Raw genomic sequence first — 23,926 nt, 5'->3', positions numbered from 1 at the left:
CTTCCCTTCCCTTCCCTTCTCTTCTTTTCTAAGACAGTGTCTCAACGTGACGCCTTCCTTGGCTGGCCTAGAACTTGCTATATAGACTAGAGGGCGCTTCAAACTCACAGAGATCCAGCAGCCTCTGCTCCCTGGGATAAGAGGTGTGTGTTGCCAGGCCTGACAAACTTTTTAAAACATGCATTATCATCTTATTTATTTATTTACTTTGTATGTGCCTGTGTGTTTGAGCACACACAGGACACAGCACATCTGTGGAGATCAGAGAACAACTTTCAGGAGTGTTTTGTTTTTTTTTTCTTTCCACCCTGTGGGTCCTGTGGATCCAATTTAGCTTTACCCCAATCAGCCATCTCTCAACTCTTCAGACTTTGAACTTGTGATCTTCCTGCCTCTACCTCTCAAGTACTGGCATCACAGGCATGCAGCACTGTAACTGGCTTATACCGTGATTGAACCCAAGGCTTCATCTATGCTAGCTAGGCAAGCGCTCTACCTCTTTAGCCCTACATGGAAATTTTCTACTGCCCCTTTGGGAGGGCCTCAGCTCCAAGGATAGAAGGGAATTTAGGAGAGCCCTGCTAGACGCGCGTGGGGGTGGTGAAGGCGGGACAGGTTTGTCAGGTGGGAGTGACTCATCACCCTGGCTGCCAGTTCTCTGGTCCGTGGTAAGGCATCTCCTCAAGACCAGGAGCTGTGAGGGTCTAAGCTAGGGGAGACCAGAGGAAAGGACAGCATGGCTCAGAGGTTTCTGGGCTGAACCCCCATAGGATGTGGGAGCTACCTGCTTCACTAGTGTCTGGGGCTTTGCCAAGTTTAAGTGGGGGTGGGGCGCTCTCTGGGGAATGGAGACACATGAGTCAGATTTAGGTTTGGGTGAGAATCCAGCTGGATCGTGCAAGGCAGCATAGCTAGGCTACTTGGAGAGGAGTTTTCTACTGCCCTGTCCTGGCTGGAGACCCTAGCATCTGCAAACCACCACAGGAGGGTCTTTCTGTGGGAATTGGGTGAGGGGTTGTGGGAGGTGCCTGTCAGCCAGAGCCCTACCCTCAAGGGAGGATTTGGTGGCCCATGGTCTTCTTAGGTATGACTGATTTGGGCTTCTCCGCTAACCCAGCACCTGGCACCAGAATGGGCAGGCCTGGGAGTGGGGAACTGAAGATAGTGGGGTTGAGCCTGTGTATCGGTACATCCTGAAGACTGAGGCTCCTACTACCAGATCTTAAGATCAGGACGGAACCACAGCACAATTACTGATCTTAGAGAAGAGAGCCCTAAGCAAGGAGCCTTGACTGAGAAGCACAGAGGGAGCATGAAGTCATTCTGGTAGACTACCACACAGCTTGATGGGCTTGTGGCTTTCTAGTACCCTGAGGCCAACAGGGACAAGGTGGGTGGGGTGGAGTGGGGACACACAGATGTCCTTATGAAAAGGAGGCTACACAGAGAAAGACTTCCTAGCCAGAAGACAGTATCAGATACCCCCGCAAGCAGAGTTATAGAGGACTGTGAGCTGCCATATGGGTTCTGGGAACTGGTCTGGGTCCTCTCCAAGAGCAGTAAGTGCTCTTAACTGCTGAGCCATCTCTCCAGCTCCGGATGGGAGGTCTTCACTTCAAAAGGAGAAGTAGGTGGAGGCCTATAGAAGAGTCTCCTCTGGAGAGGGCCACCTTTGCCCAGGAGGCACTTCCTGTGGGTGAACAGTCAGTCTGAGACCTACTGAGTCCTCGGAGGAAACTTTTTGTTTGGGGACTTTGGGAAGAAGAACCACAGGGCCGAGTGGAAAACCAGCATCTGTCAGCTGGCAGGCCCAGTAACTCTCTGAAAGAAAATGGTAGTGAGATGGGCCGGGACAGGTCACTGGGATTTGTGTCTCTGCAGATGACAGACACCCTGGGGCCTTTCTCTTGGGATGTGGTTGACTGTCCCATTTTCCAGCAACTTCCTGGGCTAGGTTTGAAGAGAGAGTTCTTGACTGTCTGCTTGTGCTAGCCTCCTGGCCTCTTAACTTTTGGTTCGCCGCAGAAGAGGGTGCTCAGCTTTCTCTGCGGTTTCCCTGTGTGGAGAGAGATCTTATGTCTAGTGATGGTGAGAAGAGGCCAGGCAATCAACAAACTGCCTCGCTGTGGGTTGTCGCCTGGCCTTCCTTCACTGAGAAATGCATATTAGCAGCTCCTTATTTTTTTTTTCTTTTTTTTTTTCTTTTTTAAAAAAATCACCCTTTCAGCCAGGCGGTGGTGGCGCACGCCTTTAATCCCAGCACTTCGGAGGCAGAGGCAGGTGGATTTCTGAGTTTGAGGCCAGCCTGGTCTACAGAGTGAGTTCCAGGACAGCCAGGGCTACACAGAGAAACCCTGTCTCGAAAAACAAAACAAAAAACAAACAAACAAAATAACCCTTTCTTTTGTTTTTTTTTTTTAAATATTTATGTATGTGTGTACACTGTTGCTGTCTTCAGACACATCAGAAGGGGCATCAGATCTCATTACAGATGGTTGTGGGCCACCATGTGGTTGCTGGGAATTGATCTCAGGACCTCTGGAAGCAGTCAGTGTTCTTAACCGCTCTGAGCCATCTCTCCAGCCCTTGTTTTTTGATTTTTAAAGACAGAATCTCTATGTATCCCTTTCTGGCCAGGAACTCACAGAGATCCACCTGCCCTGCTCTCTCAGTGTCAGGATCAAAGGCGTGCTCCACCATGCTCAGTGGTCATCTTTTTTTTTCCCTCTTTACAGGGTTTTCTGTATAGCCCTGGCTGTCCTGGAACTCACTCTGTAGACCAGGTTGGTCTCCAACTCTTGCCTCTGCTTCTGGAGTGCTAGGCTCAAAGGCATGTGCCATCACCAACTGGCTGATTGTCAGGTTTTTTTTGTTTTTGTTTTTTTAAATTGAGGAATGCACAGAAGTTTGTGAGAATAAAAAGCTGTCCTTAATCTGACCTGTGTGAGACAGCCACCTTGAACCTTCTTCCCCTCCCCACCCTCCTATCTTCTGCTCCTAAACTCCTTCCACCTCCACGTGAGCTCTGTATACAGTGGTCAGCTGCTTTTATTCAGCACAATACAGGGATTAGAACCTGGAGAGGGCTTCCAAGCATGCCTTACAAGCACACCTCACTCATAAGCTGCTCATCCGTGAAGCTTTCCTATGCCCTCACCAAGGGAAGTTTTTATTTTCCAAACATGTATTTATTTCCAGTGTGTGTGGGTGTCCCGCATACAGGTGAGGTCAAGAGGCAACTTGCAAGTTCTCTCCTTCTTCCATGTGGATTGAACTCAAGTTATCAGGCCATGCCGCAGGCACCTTTACCTGCTGAACCATCTTAGCAGCCCCAAACCAAGGCGTTTGCATGAAGCCTTCTTGCAACACTTTTGCTTGCTGCAGCCTGTGTTGTCCGGGGACTAAGGGTTCAGGTCCCTCCTGTCCAGCCCTACCCCTGCAACCTCCTACTGGCTGGCATCCCACTGCTGTTAATGGGACTGCCTAAGCCCCAATAGCGCTGGCTATTGGCTTGTAACAGCTGGAGTAATTTTCCACTCCCAGGAGTCCGGGTTTGGGCTCATCTGCTGGCTTGGGATGCTGTCCTCATCAGGGATGCAGCTGCAGCTGGAGCCCTCTGTTAGGGGAACCCTGAAGTTCCCTAGGTCAGGCCACTTGGCCAGGCCACTTCCCTCTGCTACATATCCCCTTCGTTTTTCCCACCCGGCTCTGTTTGCTTTGGGAAGCAGCCCAGAAGAGAACAAACAGCAGCTGGGTCATGGCCTGAGCCTCTCCCACTCCAGACCTCTTCTCAGCCATGGTCTGGCCTGGGCTGCCCTCCAAGCTGGAAGTGAGAATGTTCCTTTGAAACTTCCCTTGTCTTCTCTGGTCCTCAGCATTGGCCATGCACAAGTAGCTCCTGCTGTCTCTCTTACCAGTGTGATCATTCTGATGATGGAAACCATGGTGTTTGCCCAGGAGCATCTCACCATGGTAGAATGGGGCACTAGAGGACAGTGAGTGCTTCCCTCCTGGAATCAGCAGCCTCTAGAAGCTTCTATGTCTGACTGTGCAAACCATGACTATGTGTGTTTCTTTCTATCCTTGGGACTGCTGGCAGTATCTCAGCTGGATCCAGGGCACTGAGAAGGGAAGCTTAGGACTGATGTCCTCTCTAAGCCCTCACCCTGAGGTGGGGGACTGTTCTGTTTGGACCAGCTACTGCTTCAGGTTGAAGGAGAGGGAGGGAAGGTGGCAGCTGTGTTCAGGTCTCATACAGTCTGAGGAAAAGGGGTCCCATGACTAAGTAAATGGTTTGACTTGCCAAAAGGCCCACAGCCAGTTAGGTGTTGGCGCTGATGATGACCCTTTGCAAAGATGCTTACCCCACCTCTCCTCTCCTGCTCTGATGTAAGCCTGTGGATCTGGGTGTGCATAGGCTATCACCCTGTAGCCCAAAGGACCTCTAGGGAAGCCCAGCTTTGCCTGCCATGTGTTTGTGCCATGCTTTGTTTCTGCACCCAGGTCCAACACAGCCTCTCAGGCAGCCTGTTCCTGATCCTATTTCTAGGTGTTTTACTGTCACTTAGCAGTCCAGCCTGGCTGTGCCTGTTGCTTGACTGTCCCTGCAGGTGCTGGCCAGGCCGGAGACTGCTGTCACTCTTGGTAGGGTTATTTTTAAAGTCAAGACTGGGCGTCATTCTGCAGGACAGCTTGGATGGAGGGTGCCTGGTGCCAGCACCCCAGCTGGCTGTACCAAAGAACAGGCGTGAAGGGCGGGCCTCTTACCCACCCTCTCTGGAGCCAGTGGGGGAAGGGCCCTTTGCATACCCTTAAAGGGCTTGTGTCTTCTCTCTTCCTGCCCTCCTACTCCACCCTGTGATCTCTAAACTGGCTTCTTCCTCCCTGCTACCAACAATGGATCTGAGTCTCACTGCTAAACAAAGGTCCCCCTTTCAACTAGGAAACCCGCCCTGTCTCTGTCACTGCCTCTACCCATCTCTGGCCCAGTGCCTGGGCAGAGCCCCACCACCGTCTTACCCACTTCCACCCTGGTTTTGTCCAGGGTCATTGCAGAAGGTCTGACCTGTGTATCCAGGGAGAAGAATGCTGAGACCGAACTGGGTGCGGCCTCTCCGCCCCGAGAATGGCCAAACCTGTACTTTGGCTTGTTGTGGAAGAATTTCCCAGGCTCTCTTGAGGAGTTGTTAGGGAGAAAGGTGAAGTTGATTGACCATCCTGACTGATGGTTGACTACTAGCCTTCCTGCTGCAAGAGTAGCTGTCTCTGAAGAGTTCTGCTGTGTCCCCCTCTGAGCTGCTTTCTACTCTACCTTGCCTATTCTTAGCCTTCCCTTCACTGACACAGGAACCCTAGCATCTTACTAGAATCTGGCACATCAGTGCTTCTTCTGAGATCATGGGGCCCGTCTTTCTCAGGTTAAAAACCACCCAAAGCGGCTGGAGAGACGTTTCAGCAGTTAAGAGCACCCGGAGCTCTTCTGAAGGATCCGGGTTCAGTTCCCAGCACTCACATGGCAGCTCACAACTGTCTGTAACTCCAGTTTCAGAGGATCTGACACCCTCACACAGATATATATGCAGGCAAAACACCAATGCACTTTAAAAATAAATAAATCCTTCAAAACAAAAAACACCCAAAGATTCCCAACACATATGGTAGAGCTGAGATTCTAACCATCCAACCAATGCGTAGCTGGGAGGTCCTCCACCTGAGCACCCTCATCCTTACCTTCCCCTTCCTCCCCTTGATCAGAGGGCTCAGCTTCTCCTAGACTCTCAAGGGACTAAATCCCAGTCCACAAGTGAGGCAGAGCCAGCACTGAAAGGGCCACCATTTCTGCACCAAGGACAGCCTCAGTTTCCTCACCTACAAATTGGGAATCAGGAAAGGCCTACCAGCAGGGTTGCAATTCACTGGCTATTAGAGAACTGGATGCTTGCCCTCTGATATCCTTTGACCTCTCCCTGGCCCTGGGCAGCTTTCCAACCCTTTGCTTCCCTTGGCTCCAGGCCTGGCCAGCTGGGCCTGAGACCAGCCCTTGTGAGTGAACCTCTCTGCTGAGGCTACCCTTGACTGCAGTGTTCCCTTCTGAGCTGAGACTGGTCCTTGGTTTGGGATGAGACTTCTTCCGTCTCTTGGGTCCTAGATGGCAGGTTGCATGCTATCTCTGTGGAAGGCAGCTTTGTGGTTGGACTGGGGAGTTCATGCCTACAGGGGCAGGTCTTTCTCACCTTCTTGGACTGTATGCTTTGCCTCCATTGGGCACTGGAGGGTCAGTGCTGATGGATTTCACCTTCTCAAGAGCTTAGGGTTCGATTTTTTCCCCTCTCCCAAAGATGACTTCTGGGACCCACTCATTCTTCCCAAGCTCCTCAGGTCCTCTCTTTGGGAGCCACCCTTGGGGGCAGAGGACAGGATGGGGGAGGGGGAGGCAAGATTTTCTTGAGCTGGCCTCCTCCAAGCTCCTGATTTCCTACTGCTCACTGCTTGAGCTGGGAGGAGGGGCATGAAAAGGCGAGGGGGAGGGGAGTGAGGGGGAGGTATTCTAAAATAGCTACTCCAGGCAAGTGTCTGGGAGCAGCTGTGCACATCTGGTGGCACAGAGCCTGGCTGTCGGTGGCCTGGGCCTGCTGCTGTTTATCAACCCCAAACGAAACTCTGAGTCACCCAGGATGGCGGGAAGGGAGGAAGGTGGCAGCTGGGAGCTGGTGCTGCTCCTGCCTCTGTCTGTTTTAGGACTGCTTGTGGCAGGGGAGGGGCTGTGTGTCCCAAGAATGGCTAGGAGAACATTCATCACACTTTCGTTTTTTTTTTTTTTTTTTTTTTGAAACAGTGTCTCCTTTTGTAGCTAGACTCCCACTGGTGAATCTTCTGTCCCAGTCTCCCTGGTACTGGCATGACAGGCGTGTTCTACCATGCCCCTCTGTCGTCATGCTCTGAAAGGTGGGGCCGGGGCTGTCACTGGGAAGAGGCCCCAGATTCTCTTTGTTCCTGGGGTGGTGCCTGTCAGTATACCAGCTGCCCCACCCTAATTTTTGCAGGTTCCCCCATTATGGTAGAACAACCTGTTTGGGAGATGCTGGGCACCACCCCATTTTATGAGTGGGTTAGCCTGGGCTCTGTTCATGCTCTGAGGCAGTATTGGAGTGTAGAGGCAGAAGACTTCAGCATCAAGCTTTCCTGGTCCGTTCTCCTGGTCTCATTTCTAACTGGTTTCCACGTCTATTTAATTGGGGAGCAAAGCTTTGAAACCCATGTGCAAGGCTGATGGTATTTGTGAGGAGTCTGGAGGCATGTGTGAAGGGAGTGAGCACATAGTAGGCCCTTAGACATTCCCTGTCTCCATGACTGCCTATATGTAGGTGGTGGTGGTTTCAGTAGGGTCAGTGCCCCTGAGAGAGGGGCCAAACAGACCGAATGGGGAGTCCATATCAAGTAAGTGCAGATGCCTATGAACCTTAACTCAGCCCCAAGTCAGAGCAGGGTGAGAGTCCTCAACAGCAGTGACCACCCAGAGGCCTGCCCCACTCTGTGCTGCTAGCCCAGGTTCCAGGAAGTGGATGATGAATGAACACCCTAGGGGTGAGGCAGTTAGGAAGGAACAACCTGATCCCTAATAGTGAACACCTACTAAGTGCTGTCACCATAGTGAGTCTTTCCCAAGCACTGTCCTCACAGCATTCAATTGAGTGTGGTGGAACGTGAGTTTGAAGCAATGAGAGGTGGATTGGCTAGGGTGTAGTTTGCCAAGATTTGAACTGGTCTATAGAGATCAGCATGCTGGGAGAGCTGGGAGCTGGAAGAGAGGAAGCCCTGGTTATCTTGACCCTCTGGAATAGGAGATTCAGGAACTCTGAGGAGCCCTGGGCGTCCCAGAGAAACCTGTCGGACAGCTTCCCTGCCCCACCCAGTCTCTTATCCAATGGTTGAAGGTGTGCTACAGACTCGGCAACCTTTCCCAGGGAACTCCAGTGGAGTGAGGGCAGGTCTACCGAACCCAGCAGCTGTCTGAAACCTCTAGTTCCTTTTCCACTGGAAATGTTGGGTTGGGGCAGGCTGGTGAGTGAGCCGGGGCTGGGCTGAAGGGATCTGGCTGTTTCCTGTCTCCACACCAGAGCTGGAGAATGTAAAAACACAGAGCTTATCCATAATGGCTCCTCTACAGCCCTACTGTGCTCCAGGCTGGCTTCTGGTGGGGAAGCCCCTTTCGCTTCACCCCTGCACCTTGCTGTCTTCAAACCTCTGAGGTCATAGTGGCTATAGTAGGGCTTCAGGGGAAGGGTAGATTTCAGGGATGAGGGCTACAGCTGAGTTGAAACTGGGAGCAACAGTGTCCCTCTAGGCAGCTGACATTGTGCTCCTGTTTTGTCTCCAGCAGCCACCATGGAGGTGATGAACCTTATTGAACAGCCCATCAAGGTGACGGAGTGGCAGCAGACATATACCTACGACTCAGGCATCCACTCAGGCGTCAATACCTGCGTGCCCTCTGTCAGCAGCAAGGGCATCATGGATGAGGACGATGCCTGCGGCAGACAGTACACACTCAAGAAGACTACCACCTATACACAAGGGGTGCCACAGAACCAAGGTCTGGACTCCAGGGTTTTTTCCTTTTGGGTTTTCCGAGACAGTGGTTCTCAGTGTAGCCCTGGCTGTCCTGTAGATGAGGCTGGTTTTGAACTCACAGAGATCTGCCTGCCTCTGCCTCCCAAGTGCTAGAATTAAAGGTGTGCACCACCACGTCCAGCTTTCCAGTTCCCACTCTTGAGGACACGGGAAGTCTGAAGGGAATATGTGGCTACCCAGAGATAGATAAAGAAGTCACTCCAACAAATTCTGAATGTCTATGGAGGCATGGGTGCTGACTCAGGGTGCCACTGGAGCCCAGAGTTCTTGGCTTTTGGGATCTTAGGAATGTAATGAGACTTTATTGCTACCCCTCGGGGTGGGGGAGTTGGAGAGACCTGGGGATTACTGGGACGACATATTCTTGTCACTCCAGGAACCTCATGTCTGATGAGAGAGACAGGGAACAACCTGCCCACCCCATCCCCCACCCTCCAGTGTTCAAGCTTAGACTGGGCTAGCAGGTGACAAACAGACGTACTGAGGACAGGCATGGGGTAGCTGATTCAGTTGTAGGTTTCTGTCACAAAGGCAAATATTCTACCAGTCCAGGTGGTCCCTTCTCTTCTGGGACAAAGGTGCACATGGCTTTAGGACTGTCATTTGCAGATGCCCCCGGGGCCCTAAACATTCCAGAGGATGAGATTTGGGGCCTGGACAGTTGCAGAATGAGTTGTGACTGGTTAAGGCTCTATGAGCTAAGCCTCTGTGTCCCAAGTCTCCTTGTTGACTGTGTAGGCAGGAACCTCTATGTTCCTGGCTGGGCCACTGTACTCCTAGGAGCTAAAGGAAAGGTGGGAAAGTCCTGTGGAAAGCCTCTGCTTCCCCATTAATTAGAGAATGACCTTGTTCCCGCCTCTCTACTAGGGAATTGGGACATTTACCACAGCAGGACTATATGGGACTTTTTTTTTTTTTTTTTTTTTGCCCCAGCCTACCCAGAGGTAGGGCCCAGTGTTTCCCTTGAGGACTCTTGCACCTGCCTTCTCAAAGTCAGCCTCCTGTCCTGTCTCTTGATTGGCTGTGTGATCTTGGCTGGTGCTCTGGTCTCCTTTTGGCCCCTATGCAGGGAGAGAGTTGCTCCTTTGCGGAGGACGAGTTGTGTGTAATTAGAATGGTGATGTTTAGCTTGTCTCATCTCATGATTGGCTGCCCTGATGGTTACAGGTGGAGGAACAGCTCTGGGCTCCTGAGTCCACTGCTTTTATGACCTCGGTGTCCAGTGTCCTGCAAAGTGGAGATAGTGTTGTACTTACCTTGTGAGATTATTGTTGACAGATTAAATAAGGAGAAAGGTGCTTAACACAGTGTCAGGCACACAAGTACTTCATCATTAGCTAGTCTTTTTTGTTGTCATTTATGTGTGTGTCTGTGTAAACATATGCACAAGTGTGTGTGAGGGGATCCCTGGAGGCCAGAAGGAGTCCTATGCATCCTTTAGAGCTGGAGTTACATTGTTTTTGAGCCACCTTGTGTGGGTGCAGGAATCGGAACTCTGATCCTCATGATAAAATGGCAAGTACTCTTAGCTACTGAGCCATCTCTCCAGCCCCTGGTTTTGTTTTTGAGACAAAGTCTCATGTAGATTAGGGTGTCTTAAACTCACTGTGTAGCTAAGGATACCCTTCAACTTCTAATCCTCTTGCTGCTACTTCTGGAGGAGTATAATTGCATGAGTGTGCCACCATGCCCGCTTTTATTCATTGCTGGGAGTAGAACCTTGCAAGGCAAGCATTCTACCAACTGAGCTACACATCCAGCCTAAGCTGTTAGTAATTATTGCTGAGCTGGCCATTGTAGCAAAAGTATATGATGTCCCAGTTACTTGGTAGGCTGAGGCAGGAGGATTACAAGTACAAGATCTACCTGAGTGTGAAGTAAGTTCAAAGCCAATTTGGGAAACTTAAAGAATTTTTAATTTTTTAAGTGTATGAGTGTGTGCCTGCATGTATGTTATGTGTATGTACCAAATGGGTGCAGTGCTTATGGTGGCCAGAAGAGGGCACCCGAACCACCTGGAACTGGAGTTAGGCATGGCTGAGAGCCACATGTAGGTGATAGGAATGGAACCTGTACTCTCTGCAAGAGCCATATGTGCTCTTAATGGCAGAACCATTTCTCCGGCCCCTAATTTTTTTTAGAGGCTAGGAATATAACTCAGTGGTAGGGTGCTTGCTGAGCAAGTATGTGGCCCTACCTTTACTTCTTAGAACTATACTGGAATAAATACATATATTGCTGCAGATATTTTTGTAATGATAGGTGTCAGACATGAGTCTTTTGAAAGCAAGTCATAGCTGTGATCTTAGTTGTCATAGGGTTGGGAGAGCCAGATGAACCTCAGGCTATAAATGGGATGATACAGGCAAGGGCGATGATGGTCCCCCAGGACCCTGGTTAGGTTCAGAATCACGAGGGATGGCCTGTACTTTGATGGAACATGAGGCAGCTCAGAGCTGTGTCTTCAAGGCCTCCTTGCTCTTCAGGGTCCCTGTAAAATCTCCTGTAGCTCAGTCCCTTGTGTCTTTTGGTTTTCAGGTGATCTGGAGTACCAGATGTCCACGACGGCCAGAGCCAAGCGGGTGCGGGAGGCCATGTGTCCAGGTGTCTCAGGCGAGGACAGTTCTCTACTACTGGCTACCCAGGTGGATGGGCAGACGACCAACCTGCAGCGCCTGGCCGAGCCATCGCAGTTACTCAAGTCGGCCATTGTACACCTCATCAACTACCAGGATGATGCAGAGTTGGCCACCCGGGCCCTGCCTGAGCTCACCAAACTGCTCAATGATGAGGACCCGGTCTGTGAAGGGCCTGGAGGTGGGGTGGGATAGAGCTGGCTGTCCCCAGAGGGATGGGTCATCTAAGCTCTGTGGAAGGATACCACGTCCTTTGCCTTCTTTCCCTCTGTGGAGGGGGAGCCTGGGGCTATCTGCTCAAGGTCTCACACGCTTCCTCCAGGTAGTGGTGACCAAGGCGGCTATGATCGTGAACCAGCTGTCCAAGAAAGAGGCATCCCGCCGTGCCCTAATGGGCTCACCGCAGCTGGTGGCGGCTGTGGTGCGTACCATGCAGAACACCAGTGACCTGGATACTGCCCGGTGTACCACCAGCATCCTGCACAACCTCTCCCACCACCGAGAGGGGTTGCTCGCTATCTTCAAGTCTGGAGGCATCCCCGCCTTGGTCCGAATGCTCAGGTACTTGCTTCTTGGTAACATGGGAGCCAGGGGCCTCCCAGCATCCTTTTCCTGGGCTTCCATACAAGTTGTAACAAAAAATGGTTGAGAGTGCCCAGCGGCAGAACAGCACTGAGGGCCGAGCTTTGACAACTGAGTATACTTGGTCAGAGTAGACTATCCTAGCAGGAGAGAACAACATGGCTGACCCCCATCCAGCTGTTTTTTCCCCCTTTCCTTTCCTGGCCTTGTACAGATGTGACTGAGGGTTCTTTGAGGGTAGAAGTTGATCTCACTCCGCTCTGATCCTCTCCCAGAGCTTCTCCTATATGACCTTATTTATACACAGTAGTGACTCAGCTGGCCAGGGACCCAGCATGTAATTAGCACCGCGCGGGACCTCAGACGCTGGAGTAGAGAGAAGATCCGCTGTGTGCCGATGTCTTTAAGGCTGGCTGGGCATGAGGTGCTCTCCTTTAATCCCAGCCCTCAAGTGATAGAGACATGGAGATCTCTATGAATTTCAGGCCAACCTGATCTGTACAGAGAGTTCTAGGCTAGCCAGGGCTACATAGTGAAAACCTATCTTCAAAAGAAAGAAAAAGATAAAAGAAAAAAAGGAAAGAAAGAAAATGGTTGGGTCTGGGTCTGGGTGGGGGTGGCTCAGTCGATAGAGTATTTATCTACCTCTCAAGCATGAGGACCCAAGTACCCGTGTACCCATGTAAACACGCTGGGTGTGGCAAAGCACTTCCCCCCAGCAGTAGGGAAGTGGAGACCAGAAGCATCCCTGGAGCTTGCTGACTGACCAGTTTAGCTTAACTGGTGAGCTGTGGGCCAGTAAGAGACCCTGTGTCTAAAGAGGGAGATTGCTTTCCTGAGGAGCACACCTGAGTTTGTCTTCTGGCCTCCATTCACGCTCATTCACATTCGCCAACACACACACACACACATACACACACACACACAGACATACACAGACACACATGAACAAAAAAAAATTTTTTTTAAATTTTTTTGAGGCAGGGTTTCTCTGTGTAGCCCTGGCTGTCCTGGAACTCACTCTGTAGACCAGGCTGGCCTCGAACTCAGAAATCCCCCTGCCTCTGCCTCCCAAGTGCTGGGATTAAAGGCATGTGCCACCACCGCCCAGCTACGAACAAAATTAAAAGGGGTTTTGGTAAGGGTATATCTACATGAGGGTGTTGATAGGGGTGAGCTTTCTGGATGTCGTGGGGACTCCTTCTAGACCCATATTCAGGCCTGGGCTCTGGCAACTGGCTCACACGAGTTCTGCCTGTTCCTCAGTTCCCCCGTAGAGTCTGTCCTGTTCTACGCCATCACCACGCTGCACAACCTGCTGCTCTACCAGGAGGGTGCCAAGATGGCGGTGCGTCTGGCAGATGGGCTGCAGAAGATGGTGCCCCTACTCAACAAGAACAACCCTAAGTTCCTGGCCATCACCACTGACTGCCTGCAGCTCCTGGCCTATGGTAACCAGGAGAGCAAGGTGGGTCCCTCCACTAAAGCCCACAGCATCACAATGGCTCCCAGCCACTTCTCGAAGGCACACCGATGTGTGTACACAAATGAATGCGTCTCTTATCCTACTTCTTCCGAACTAATGTTTTAAGGATGAGAAAAAATTAGGGGTCAGGATATAACTCAGTGGTAGAATACTGCCTAGCATCCTGAGTGACCTTGGATTCAGTCCTTAGAATTGAAAAAGGGTGGAGAGATGGCTTAGAGGCCAGAAGAGGGTGATAGGTCCCCTAGAACTGAAATTACAGATTGTTATATGTTACCATGTGAGTGCTGGGAATTGAACCTGGGCTCTCTGGAGAAGCCACCAGTGTTCCTAACTGCTGAGCCATCTCTCCAGCCTTCTCTGTGTATTTTAGACAACGTCTCACTAACCCAGATTGACCTGTCTACATCTTCTTGTCTCTGTCTCCCAACTGCTGGTATGGAACACCAGACCTGGCAGGGCTAAAAAACGTCTTTTGGTTTTTATTTATTTACTTTTAAGCACTTCTAGACTTACTCCATGGGTTAGCTCTCTTTCCAAAAGGATTGCACTTCATCACACCACCATCAATTCATCACACCACCATCGGTGGCCGTGGCTGTGACTAGCTCTCCCTTACTATGCCAGCATTTGATATTATTACCCCCCCGCCCCTCCCCGAGATGTTGGCTTGATAGTCACAAAAGCCATTTACACCTTAGTGGAAGCTTCATGACGGCCGCGTCACCCCCACACATGCCTTCTGTCTTACACTCATCCTTTCTCTCCCCCCTTCTCCCCCAACAGCTGATCATCCTGGCCAATGGGGGACCCCAGGGGCTTGTGCAGATCATGAGGAACTACAGCTACGAGAAGCTTCTGTGGACCACCAGCCGTGTGCTCAAGGTGCTCTCCGTGTGTCCCAGCAACAAGCCTGCCATCGTGGAGGCTGGTGAGTGTGAGACCCGCAAGGCAGCTTGTAGGGGAAGCCAAGGGTAGACTCAAACCTTAAGAGCTCTTGCTACTTTTCTGGACCTAAGTTTGATTTCCAATATCCACATCTGGTGACTCACAACTGCCTGTAGCTCAAATTGGGAGAGTCTGATGCCCTCTTCTGGGTACTGCACATCCACCCTCATCCCGATCTCCCTAAACACACACACACATGCACGCATACAAATAATGACAATCTATAAAAATAAAGGCAAAAAAAGAGTGAACTCTGGGATCAGGAGGTTCAGAGCAGGGTCCCTGCCCTGTCAATCTGGCTCCCTTGAGGCTGATGAGACTCCTGCCCCCTCCCCAGGTGGGATGCAGGCTCTGGGCAAGCACTTGACAAGCAACAGCCCCCGCCTGGTGCAGAACTGCCTGTGGACTCTGCGCAATCTCTCGGATGTGGCCACTAAGCAGGTGAGAGAGGTGTCTGGACCTTAAACCATGCCTTCCACCTGGGCATATGACCTCTGGGACCTGTGAGTCCTCCTCCTTCATGGCTAAGGCTGGAAAGGCCCAGATGGCCATCACACCTTTACTGGGGGACTTTCATCCTGCTTAGGTTTGAGAAGGGAAGAGGAAGGGAGCTGAGATCTTTAAGTTGGGGTTCAGGTGAGGGGACAATTTGGGCCTAGACCCTGGGACTGGACCAGTACTGCAGGGGCTGGAGAGATGGCTCAGTGGTTAAGAGCACTTGTCTGTGACTCTGGTTACAGAGCATCTGATGTCCTCTTCTAGCCTCTGAGGACATTGGGCCCACACATGGTGCACAGATACACAGGCAAGCAAAACACCCATATACATAAATAAAATACTAGCCACAGAGCACTGCAGTCTCAGGGCAAGTCTGTGGCACCACCTTCCACGCAGACTTCCATCCTTTAACCATCACCACACCTCCAAGTATCCTCCATGGGCTGGCATTTGCATGGCCTCCGTGGACATGCGTTCTCAGTCTACAGGGGAAGCAAGCAGCCCTGTTGGTTGTGGAAGAAACTGAGGCTCGGAGTTAACAGAATCCCTGTTCAGAGCTAGTAAATAGCAGAGCTGGCATTCTGACCTGTGATGGTTATCTCCAAGAATCATAGCCTTTCTGACCTACTGCCAGCCCTAGACAGCTCTCCTTGGGGGAAGAGAGGTTTTTGAATTAGGGATTTTTTTTTTTTTTTGAAGTAGATTTGGCTTGGGGACCCCTGGTGTGACAGAGAAGGCCTAGCAAAGTAAGCTGAAACCTATGACCCCTTGCTAGCTTCCTCCTGACCAGAGGCCTCCTGCAGCTAGCCGGAGTGAAGCTCACAGAGTCTGGGCGTAGAGGCAGGCCTGTAGCTCTGGGTCTGTGGAAGAGCTCAAGCCCTTCTCAGCTTCCTGGCTCTACTGCTCCAGGAGCTACTTAAGGGCTTCCCTCAGGGCACAGGAGGCTGTGAGGTCAAAGTTCCCGGCTATATACAAGCAAGCAAACCCAAGCCCTTCAGCCTATCCATTCCCCTTGGACCTACTGGAGAGGCTGTCTAGCGATGGCGTGGTGCTTACCCTTGGTGCACTTCCTGTCTCAGGAGGGCCTGGAGGGCGTGCTGAAGATCCTGGTCAACCAGCTGAGTGTGGATGATGTTAACGTCCTCACCTGTGCCACGGGGACCCTCTCCAACCTGACCTGCAACAATAGCAAAAACAAGACGCTGGTGACGCAGAACAGTGGCGTGGAGGCACTGATCCACGCCATCCTGAGAGCCGGAGACAAGGATGACATCACAGAGCCTGCCGTCTGCGCTCTGCGCCACCTTACCAGCCGCCACCCCGAGGCTGAGATGGCCCAGAACTCTGTGCGCCTCAACTACGGGATCCCGGCCATTGTGAAACTGCTCAACCAGCCGAACCAGTGGCCACTGGTCAAGGTACCCAGTATAGGCCACAGCCCCTGCTGTGGGGGGTAGGTGAGGGGTGTGTCCCCTGTTCAGGGTCATAGGGATATGGTAAGGGCGCAGGAAGAGCAGGACCAGGATAATAGGAAACAGCTCTCACATCTGTTTCTATTTCAACATTGTCTCTGCTCCAGAGACCGAGACTTTTCATTTACCCCCCCCCCATTTGTTTTATTATTTATTTTTAAAGTCTTATTAGAGTTATTCACTTATTTTATTTTGATTTTTGGGGGACAAGGTCTCACTCTATAGCTCTGGTTGTCCTGGAGTTCTGTAGACCAAGCTGGCCTCAAACTCACGGAGATCCTTCTGCTTCTGCCTCCTGAGTGCTGGGATTGAAGGTGTTTGTCACTATTCCTGACTCTGGCTAGTTTTTAAAACAAGGTCCCTGAGATGTAGCCCAGGCTGGCCTTAGACTTGGAATCCTCCTGCCTCAGGCTCCCGACTGCTGAGAATACTATAGACATGTCCCACCTCAGCAATCTAGATCCTTTTTTCTTTTTCCTTAAAAAAATAGTACAGTCTCAGGTATCCCAGGCTAACCCCAAATTGTAGCTGAGGGTCACCTTGGTCCTCCTGCCTCAGTCTCTCTCAAGTGCTGGATATAGCTGTGTGCCACCACACCCCCTCTGTGTGGTGCGCAAGCCCTTTGTGTATCCTAGGCAAGCATTCTACCAACCGAGCCCTAAAGCTGTAACCTTAGATCTAGATTGTTTCTGTTCTGGGCCTACAGCCCCTCCCCCAAGCCCCCAGTTCCAGCTGCAGGAGTAGCCAAGAAGCTCCTTACACTGCCTGCCATTGTTGCTGCCTTGGGATTAGGATTCAGAAGAGATAACAGGAGGGACAAAATACCTAAAGCCAGGAAGCTGAGATTCCCCTAGATGTTCAAGGACTACCTCCCCCACCCCCTGTTCATTACTGCCTTCTTTTTTGCCAGGCAACTATTGGCCTGATCCGGAACTTGGCTCTGTGCCCAGCCAACCATGCCCCTCTGCAGGAGGCTGCAGTCATTCCCCGCCTTGTCCAGCTGTTGGTCAAGGCCCACCAGGATGCCCAGAGACATGTGGCTGCGGGCACCCAGCAGCCCTACACGGTAAAAGACCTTCGTGGTGACTGGGGTAGCTTCCCTGGGCTGTGTCCTAGGGGTTTATGTATATAAAGGAGAAGTGAGTTGACATTAGTGTCAACTCTAGGGACTGGTGACAGTGTCAGGGTCATGGTGGGGAAGGTTGTGGCTTTGTCCAGGGCCACCTGTCCTCATCCTCTTGCTTCATGGCTCTTCTCATGCAGGACGGTGTGAGGATGGAGGAGATCGTGGAGGGCTGCACCGGAGCCCTGCACATCCTCGCCCGAGACCCCATGAACCGCATGGAGATCTTCCGGCTCAACACCATTCCCCTGTTTGTCCAGGTGAGTCCGGTACAGGTGGGCAGGAGATCTGTCCCCAGACACTCCTGAAGGGTTTGGGATGTGTGGCCAGGCATAGTCTAGGTCTGTGTAGAAGGGCTTTCCAAGCTTAGAATCGAGGGAGGAGGTCACAAGAGCCTTCTTGAGATGCAGCCGTGCAGACATAAAGAGCATCTGCGTGTTCAAGACAACACAAAAGGCAGAAGGAAGCTAGGAGCGAGCGCCTCAGCACACCGGAGCTCATTAACACTGGTCCTAGCAGGGCTGTGTGCGCAGAGTCAACAAGTGGCTCCCAGATGGCTCATAAACAGACAGGGCTCACCCCAGGAATTTACAGAAATGAAATTTAGCTTCCAATAAGAGACTATTTTCCATTATCAAATTGGCCAACTTGAGGGTTGGATAAACTGAGCCTCTTGTGTCCTACCTCGGGGGAAGGGCAGCCTGGGAGCTATCCTTTGACCTGGAATTCAAATCTGACTGTCTCTTGGGGGAAATCACTTAGCATAACCTAAATGGACAGAGATGTGTACGGAGAGGTAACAATGGCAGACACAGCTGTTAAAAACAAGCCCTTTGTCTAATGGTAAGGAAATGGTTTTGAAGGAAACAACTGGGTGTGGTGGAACATGCTTCTCATTCCAGCACTGAGGAGCGGAGGCAGGAGGATTAGCCGTGCAAGGCCAGCCTTGGATATAGAGTGAGCTCAAGGCTAGCCTGGGTTATCTTTGACTTAAAAAATAAAATAAAGAATGGCAGTGTGTGATGTTGCACTGGGGAGCCTGCGACTGGAGGATTGAGAGACAGTTCTAGGGTAGCCTGAACTAATAGCAAGATCTTATCTTTCAAATAAAACAAAATGAAAACAGAAGAATGCTTTAGTATGTCATACAGCCGTATGCAGCGAGGCCTTACAAAAGGGGTGCATTTGTTTTGCTTTGTGGGGATTGAATCCAGGGTCAAGTATTCTACCCCCAGCTACATCCCCAGCCCAAGATTTTTTTCCTTTGAAAAAAATGTAAAATTTTTAAAAGATTTATTTATTTATTTATTTTATGTATATGAGTACACTGTTGCTGTCTTCAGACACACCAGAAGAGGGCATCAGATCTCATTGCAGATGATTGTGAGCCACCATCTGGTTGCTGGGAATTGAACTCAGGACCTATGGAAGAGCAGTCAGTGCTCTTAACCGCTAAGCCATCTCTCCAACCCCTGAAAATATTTTTTATTAGTGTTTAGACTGAAGGACTCACCCCACCCCTACCTTCAGTGGTAATGGGTTCTTCCTTTGTTAGCATTATATCCCTCTTATTCATATGAACTCATAGGTTCTCAGGACAGGCTTTGAAATAATACACAGAAAAATGCGTTATTCTACCATGGTGGGCAAAAAAAAAAGGAGGAATCAAAATTATTAGTGGGGTGGGAAATGACTGTCAGTGAGGATTTGCTGTTCCTCTGCGAGGTGCTGAGATCAGATCCCAGCACTCAGTGGCTGTAGCACGTTTTAACTCGAGCACTGGGAGGAGTGGAGACAGGAGGAGTGAGCCTAGCCAGACCAGGAGCTGGAGGTTCAGAGACAGACCCTGCCTGAAAATTTGAGAAGCAACTGAGGAACACGTGACTCCAACCTCTGATCTTCATACACAAGTACATGCACCCAAATCCACATGTGCCCCAAAACGCAGTCACCATGATACACACATATATAGATACACACACAAAAATATCTATAGCAAGACTGGGTGTGCAGACCTTTAATCCCAACACTTGGGAGGCAGAGGCAGGCTCATCTCTGTGAGTTCAGGGCTAGCCTGGTCTACAAAGGAACTTCAGGACAGCCAGGGCTATTAAACAGAGAAATCCTGTCTGGAAAAACAAAAACATACACCTACCCACACCCATATCCCCCCAACCCTACACACACACACTCAACCCCCCAACATATATATGTGTGTGTATGTGTGCTTATCTATAGTATATATAGTATGTAATACACTATAGTACTATATATATCTAGTAATATATATAGTATATCTAGTACATCTAGTATAGATATATAGTATATTTGTATATACTATATAATATATAATTATATATAATACTATTAAAATATAGCATATAATAATAATAGACAGGACTGTGATAAAATACACTGGTCACATGCTGACATGTTAGCAGAGGCTGTCTGCTCAGGTATTAATGGCTGGCCTGGTTTTTTGCCCTTTCTTTATGCTTTCCTTGGCTTTCTCTTTTCTAAGATGGCTAGCAGGGCAGGCTGGGCAGTGCTGTTGGAATGCAGCCTGGCGGCTTGCCTCACTCCTCACCTCCACCCATGTCCCCTCTCCTAGCTCCTGTACTCCTCTGTGGAGAACATCCAGCGTGTGGCTGCCGGAGTTCTGTGCGAGCTGGCCCAGGATAAGGAGGCTGCCGATGCCATCGACGCGGAGGGCGCCTCTGCCCCTCTCATGGAACTGCTCCACTCCCGCAATGAGGGCACCGGTGAGGGACTGTGGGAAAGCACCAGAGGGAGGAGGCTGGGCTCTGTCCCTCCAGACACAGCAGAGACAGCCTCTGACTTGGTCTTAACTTCCCTCTCTGTTCAGCGACCTACGCTGCTGCTGTTCTGTTCCGTATCTCTGAGGACAAGAACCCAGATTACCGTAAGCGAGTGTCTGTGGAACTCACCAACTCGCTCTTCAAGCACGACCCAGCCGCCTGGGAGGCTGTGAGTATCAAACTGGGCTTGAACATCTGATTATGCAAACTACATACTGCATGGAGCCAGCTCACTGCTGTCTGAGGAGGCATAGCTGACCTCAGAGAGGTGATCTCCAACTCAATATTCACGTCAAGGCTGATTTTGAGCCCTTAATCCTCCTCCTGTCTCCACCTCTCAAGTGTGGAGACTAAAAGGCATTAAGGCATGGGTCACTATGCCTGCCTAGATTTTTATTTTATTTTGCAATGGAGTCCTTTATAGTCATGAGCCACTATGTGGTTGCTGGGAATTGAACTCAGGACCTCTGGAAGAGCAGCCATTACTCTTAACCTCTGAGCTATCTCTCCAGCCCAGCAATGGGGGTCCTTTATGACATAGAGATAGCAGATCAAAGCAAAGCATGTCTAATTTTTTATTTTGGGGTGTGTGTGTGTGTGTTTTCATTTGTTTGCTTGGCTATTTTTCAGTACTGGGAGTCAGATCACAGGGCCTGAGTACACACACTACCCCATGCTGTATTGGTAGTCCTGGGTTGTGTTTCGAGATAGTCTTACCCCAGGCTGACCTTGAATGTATGATGATTCTCTTGCTTCGACCACTGAATGCTGGAATTAACCGAAATTATTGCGGTCTCTCTCTACCCCTAGCTAGCCTGGACTTCACACCAATCCTCCTGCCTCAGATTCCTAAGTGCTGGGGTTGCAGGCATACTTACCCACTGTTCTCAGCTACATGTCTCTTTTGCTCACATGAATATAAAGGATTTGAGAGTGTGTGGTGTGTGTGTGTGTGTGTGTGTGTGTGTAATGGAACTCAGGGCCTTGCCCATGCTACACAGGTACCCTGTCACTGGCCCATATACCCACATCCAGGGTTGTCTTGCTCTAATTTGCACACAGGTACCGTGCAGCCAGTCACACCCTGTGTCTACATCTCTTCCCACCACTCCCTCCCTACAGCTGTTCTGGCCTGTGCTTGCCCAAAGCATTCATGTCTAGACCCCTACCCAGGGCGGGGCCTGGCGACATGGTGCTTTCCTTCCTTCCTCTTGGGGGTGGGGGTGGGGGTGGGGGAGGTCTCCTGGCCCCTTCTTTGGAGCACCTCTCTGTTCCTTGGTGAAAAAGCAGCCCAGAGGATACTTTCCCACACTGTGTCTTTCTGTCCTTCCTCAGGCCCAGAGCATGATCCCGATCAACGAGCCCTATGCAGATGGTAAGTGTGTAGAGCCCTAGCCCAGAGCCTGGGCTGCGTGGGTGAGAGTGGAAGCTCGCGGTAGCCAGTGTGCTCCAGTCTAGAGTCCTGTGTGGCCTGCAGCTAAACCTTCCTTTCTCCCCCTACAGACATGGATGCCACCTACCGTCCCATGTACTCCAGCGATGTGCCTCTGGACCCGCTGGACATGCACATGGACATGGATGGAGACTATCCCATGGACACCTATAGTGACGGCCTGAGGCCTCCCTACCCCACTGCAGACCACATGCTGGCCTAGCTGGCTCCACCTCAGTAAGGCCCCTTCCTGGAAGCCTTGCTCTCTGCCTATAGCTGTGGTTACAGCGGCACTTCCTTTTCTCTCTGGTCTGGTGGGGATCTTTCCATTCTGGGCTGTAAACTCTGTCTCATTTGAGGGCAGGGAAAGAGTGTGGCAATCCTGTTGATCTGTTGTGCTCTGGCCTGCTTTTCTTGTGATGATGGTGAATGTTATTATTGACTAGGTTTTACTCCATGTTTCAGGCTGGCTTGAAATTCACTATGTAGCCCAGGCTAGCCTCAAGTCTGTGGCTTTTCCCCAGTCTTAGAGACATCACCATGCCTGGTGTCACCTTTTTTTTTTTTCTTTTATAACACTGGGGACTGAACCTATTGTGCCTTATGAGTGCTAGGCAAGGGCTCTACCATTGAACCGCGTCCCTAGCCCTGGTTTTGCCTTCTATTATATTGAGATAGTCTCGTTAAACTGTCCAGGCTAGCCTTTAACAGTCTGGAGCCCAGACATGCCTTGAATTTAGGATCTTCCTGCATCAGACCCCTCAGTAGCTGGATTGCAGGCCTGCACAGCTGGGAGGGGGGTGTCCTCCTTTATATTTGTCCCTTGCTTGGCTAGGCTGTGCTACTCCAGCTGCTTTTAAGCAAGTGAGGAAAAAGGACATTTTTTTCTGGGGTCGTAGGCAGATGTCACAATAGTACCCTCAACTTCTGGGGAATACAGGGCTGTCACACACCTGACCTCTGTGTCCACATCCCCACAGGAGCTGTTTCTCACCTGGAAAGCTCTAGAGAGCAGACTGTGGGACAAGACCGAAAAGTACCTGAGCCCCGGGAGCCAGCCTCGACTTCCTGCTGAACACACGCTCAGAGAGTTCCTCTGTAGGGATTTTGGGATGGTATCTGCTCCCACTTTTCTGTCCTGGGCTGGGGATCCAGGCTCAGCACTTTCCCCCCTTCCCCACCATGGCTATGGCCACTAAAGCTTTAGACTCAGCCTGTGTCCCTCACAGCAACCCTCTCTGCTGACTCCAGCTGCCTGGACCCCCACCCCTACCCCCAGGGCTTCCTTTCTTTTTCTGGGGCCAGTTTCCTCACTGAACTTCCTCATCCAACTGCCCTCACCTCCTGGAATATCCAAAACACAGGTTCAAGGCCCCAACCCCTGACATCCAAAGCTTCTTATGAAAAGTTCAGGGACCTTCTTGGGGGCCAGGGGAGAGAGTGGAGACATTAAGTGCCCCTGCCAGGACCTGCCCTTCCTTCAGGATGCTAAATCTGCTTTGCCCCTCCCAAGGGGGGAGCTCTTGGTGAAGCTCCCTCTCACATTGGTCCACACTGGCCCATCTGACCTGCAGAAGTGGTCTAGCTCACCCCTCTGGTGTGTGGTGAGGGGCTTTCTTCTCCCCCTCCTGTTTGACTCCCACCACCTCCTGCACATGGGTTTGGGGGGCACGGAAAGGGAAGTCCCCTCAGAGAGTCTTATTAGCAACGCTTTATGTTTTGGTTATTGGTTTTTCTTTTCTTTTTTTGTATAGACCAAAGCAAAGAAAATAAAATAACACAGAGATCCAATGGAGGCTGTTAAAAGCATTGTGGTGTAGGGGAACTAAGGGGCGTAATAGGGATGACAGACCACTCCTGCTGTCCCCCTCTTGGCTGAACCTTGCGTGTCCTCAGGGTTGGATGATGCAGATGGAGAGAAGGGAGTGTTTGCAGAGAAGGAGTCCATTGAATAATTTAAGCCCATGTGCACACAGAACTTTAGGGGTCTAGGACACAGGATAGGTGACCAAGAGCATCTGCTTTAGGGACACCAGGCTGTCTTGGTCCCCAGGCAAGCTCCTTGCTGGCTTCAGCCTCTGCTGCCCTGCTGTAACGTGGATGTGACAGATGTTCCCTCTACCCTAGCTCTCCATGGCCTATGGCTTACTAACACAGGCTTTTTGTTGGCCAGAAGTGGGCACGCCCCAGGCCCTGTCCACCTTCCCTCATGACTCTTTGCTGCTCACAAGCCGGTAACACTAATGCTGGCCAGCACCCTCTGCACGCTTTGCTTTCATGCCTCCTGGTCTTTACCCAG

General features: G+C 50.9%; 1 protein-coding gene across 3 annotated transcripts in view; it reads left to right on the top strand.

The window, feature by feature from the left end:
• Jup (junction plakoglobin) overlaps window positions 1–23,418 on the top strand; it is a 26,701-nt gene extending 3,283 nt beyond the window's left edge. For all 3 annotated transcript variants that reach the window (XM_028780546.1, XM_028780548.1, XM_028780547.1), the window contains exons 2-15: window positions 8,378–8,593; window positions 11,170–11,429; window positions 11,590–11,828; window positions 13,116–13,317; window positions 14,122–14,266; window positions 14,621–14,724; window positions 15,861–16,199; window positions 17,164–17,319; window positions 17,517–17,636; window positions 19,988–20,138; window positions 20,243–20,364; window positions 21,531–21,570; window positions 21,699–21,864; window positions 22,608–23,418. In XM_028780546.1, coding sequence (XP_028636379.1) covers window positions 8,386–8,593; window positions 11,170–11,429; window positions 11,590–11,828; window positions 13,116–13,317; window positions 14,122–14,266; window positions 14,621–14,724; window positions 15,861–16,199; window positions 17,164–17,319; window positions 17,517–17,636; window positions 19,988–20,138; window positions 20,243–20,364; window positions 21,531–21,570; window positions 21,699–21,850 — 2,238 coding nt within the window. In that variant the 5' untranslated portion in view covers window positions 8,378–8,385 and the 3' untranslated portion in view covers window positions 21,851–21,864; window positions 22,608–23,418. The remainder of the gene's footprint in view (window positions 1–8,377; window positions 8,594–11,169; window positions 11,430–11,589; window positions 11,829–13,115; window positions 13,318–14,121; window positions 14,267–14,620; window positions 14,725–15,860; window positions 16,200–17,163; window positions 17,320–17,516; window positions 17,637–19,987; window positions 20,139–20,242; window positions 20,365–21,530; window positions 21,571–21,698; window positions 21,865–22,607) is intronic.
• Window positions 23,419–23,926: the final 508 nt, after the last annotated feature.

Source organism: Grammomys surdaster, unplaced genomic scaffold (assembly GCF_004785775.1).
Source record: "Grammomys surdaster isolate TR1022 unplaced genomic scaffold, NIH_TR_1.0 371, whole genome shotgun sequence".
Lineage (NCBI taxonomy): Eukaryota > Metazoa > Chordata > Mammalia > Rodentia > Muridae > Grammomys > Grammomys surdaster.
This window is presented reverse-complemented; position numbering and strand designations above follow the sequence as displayed.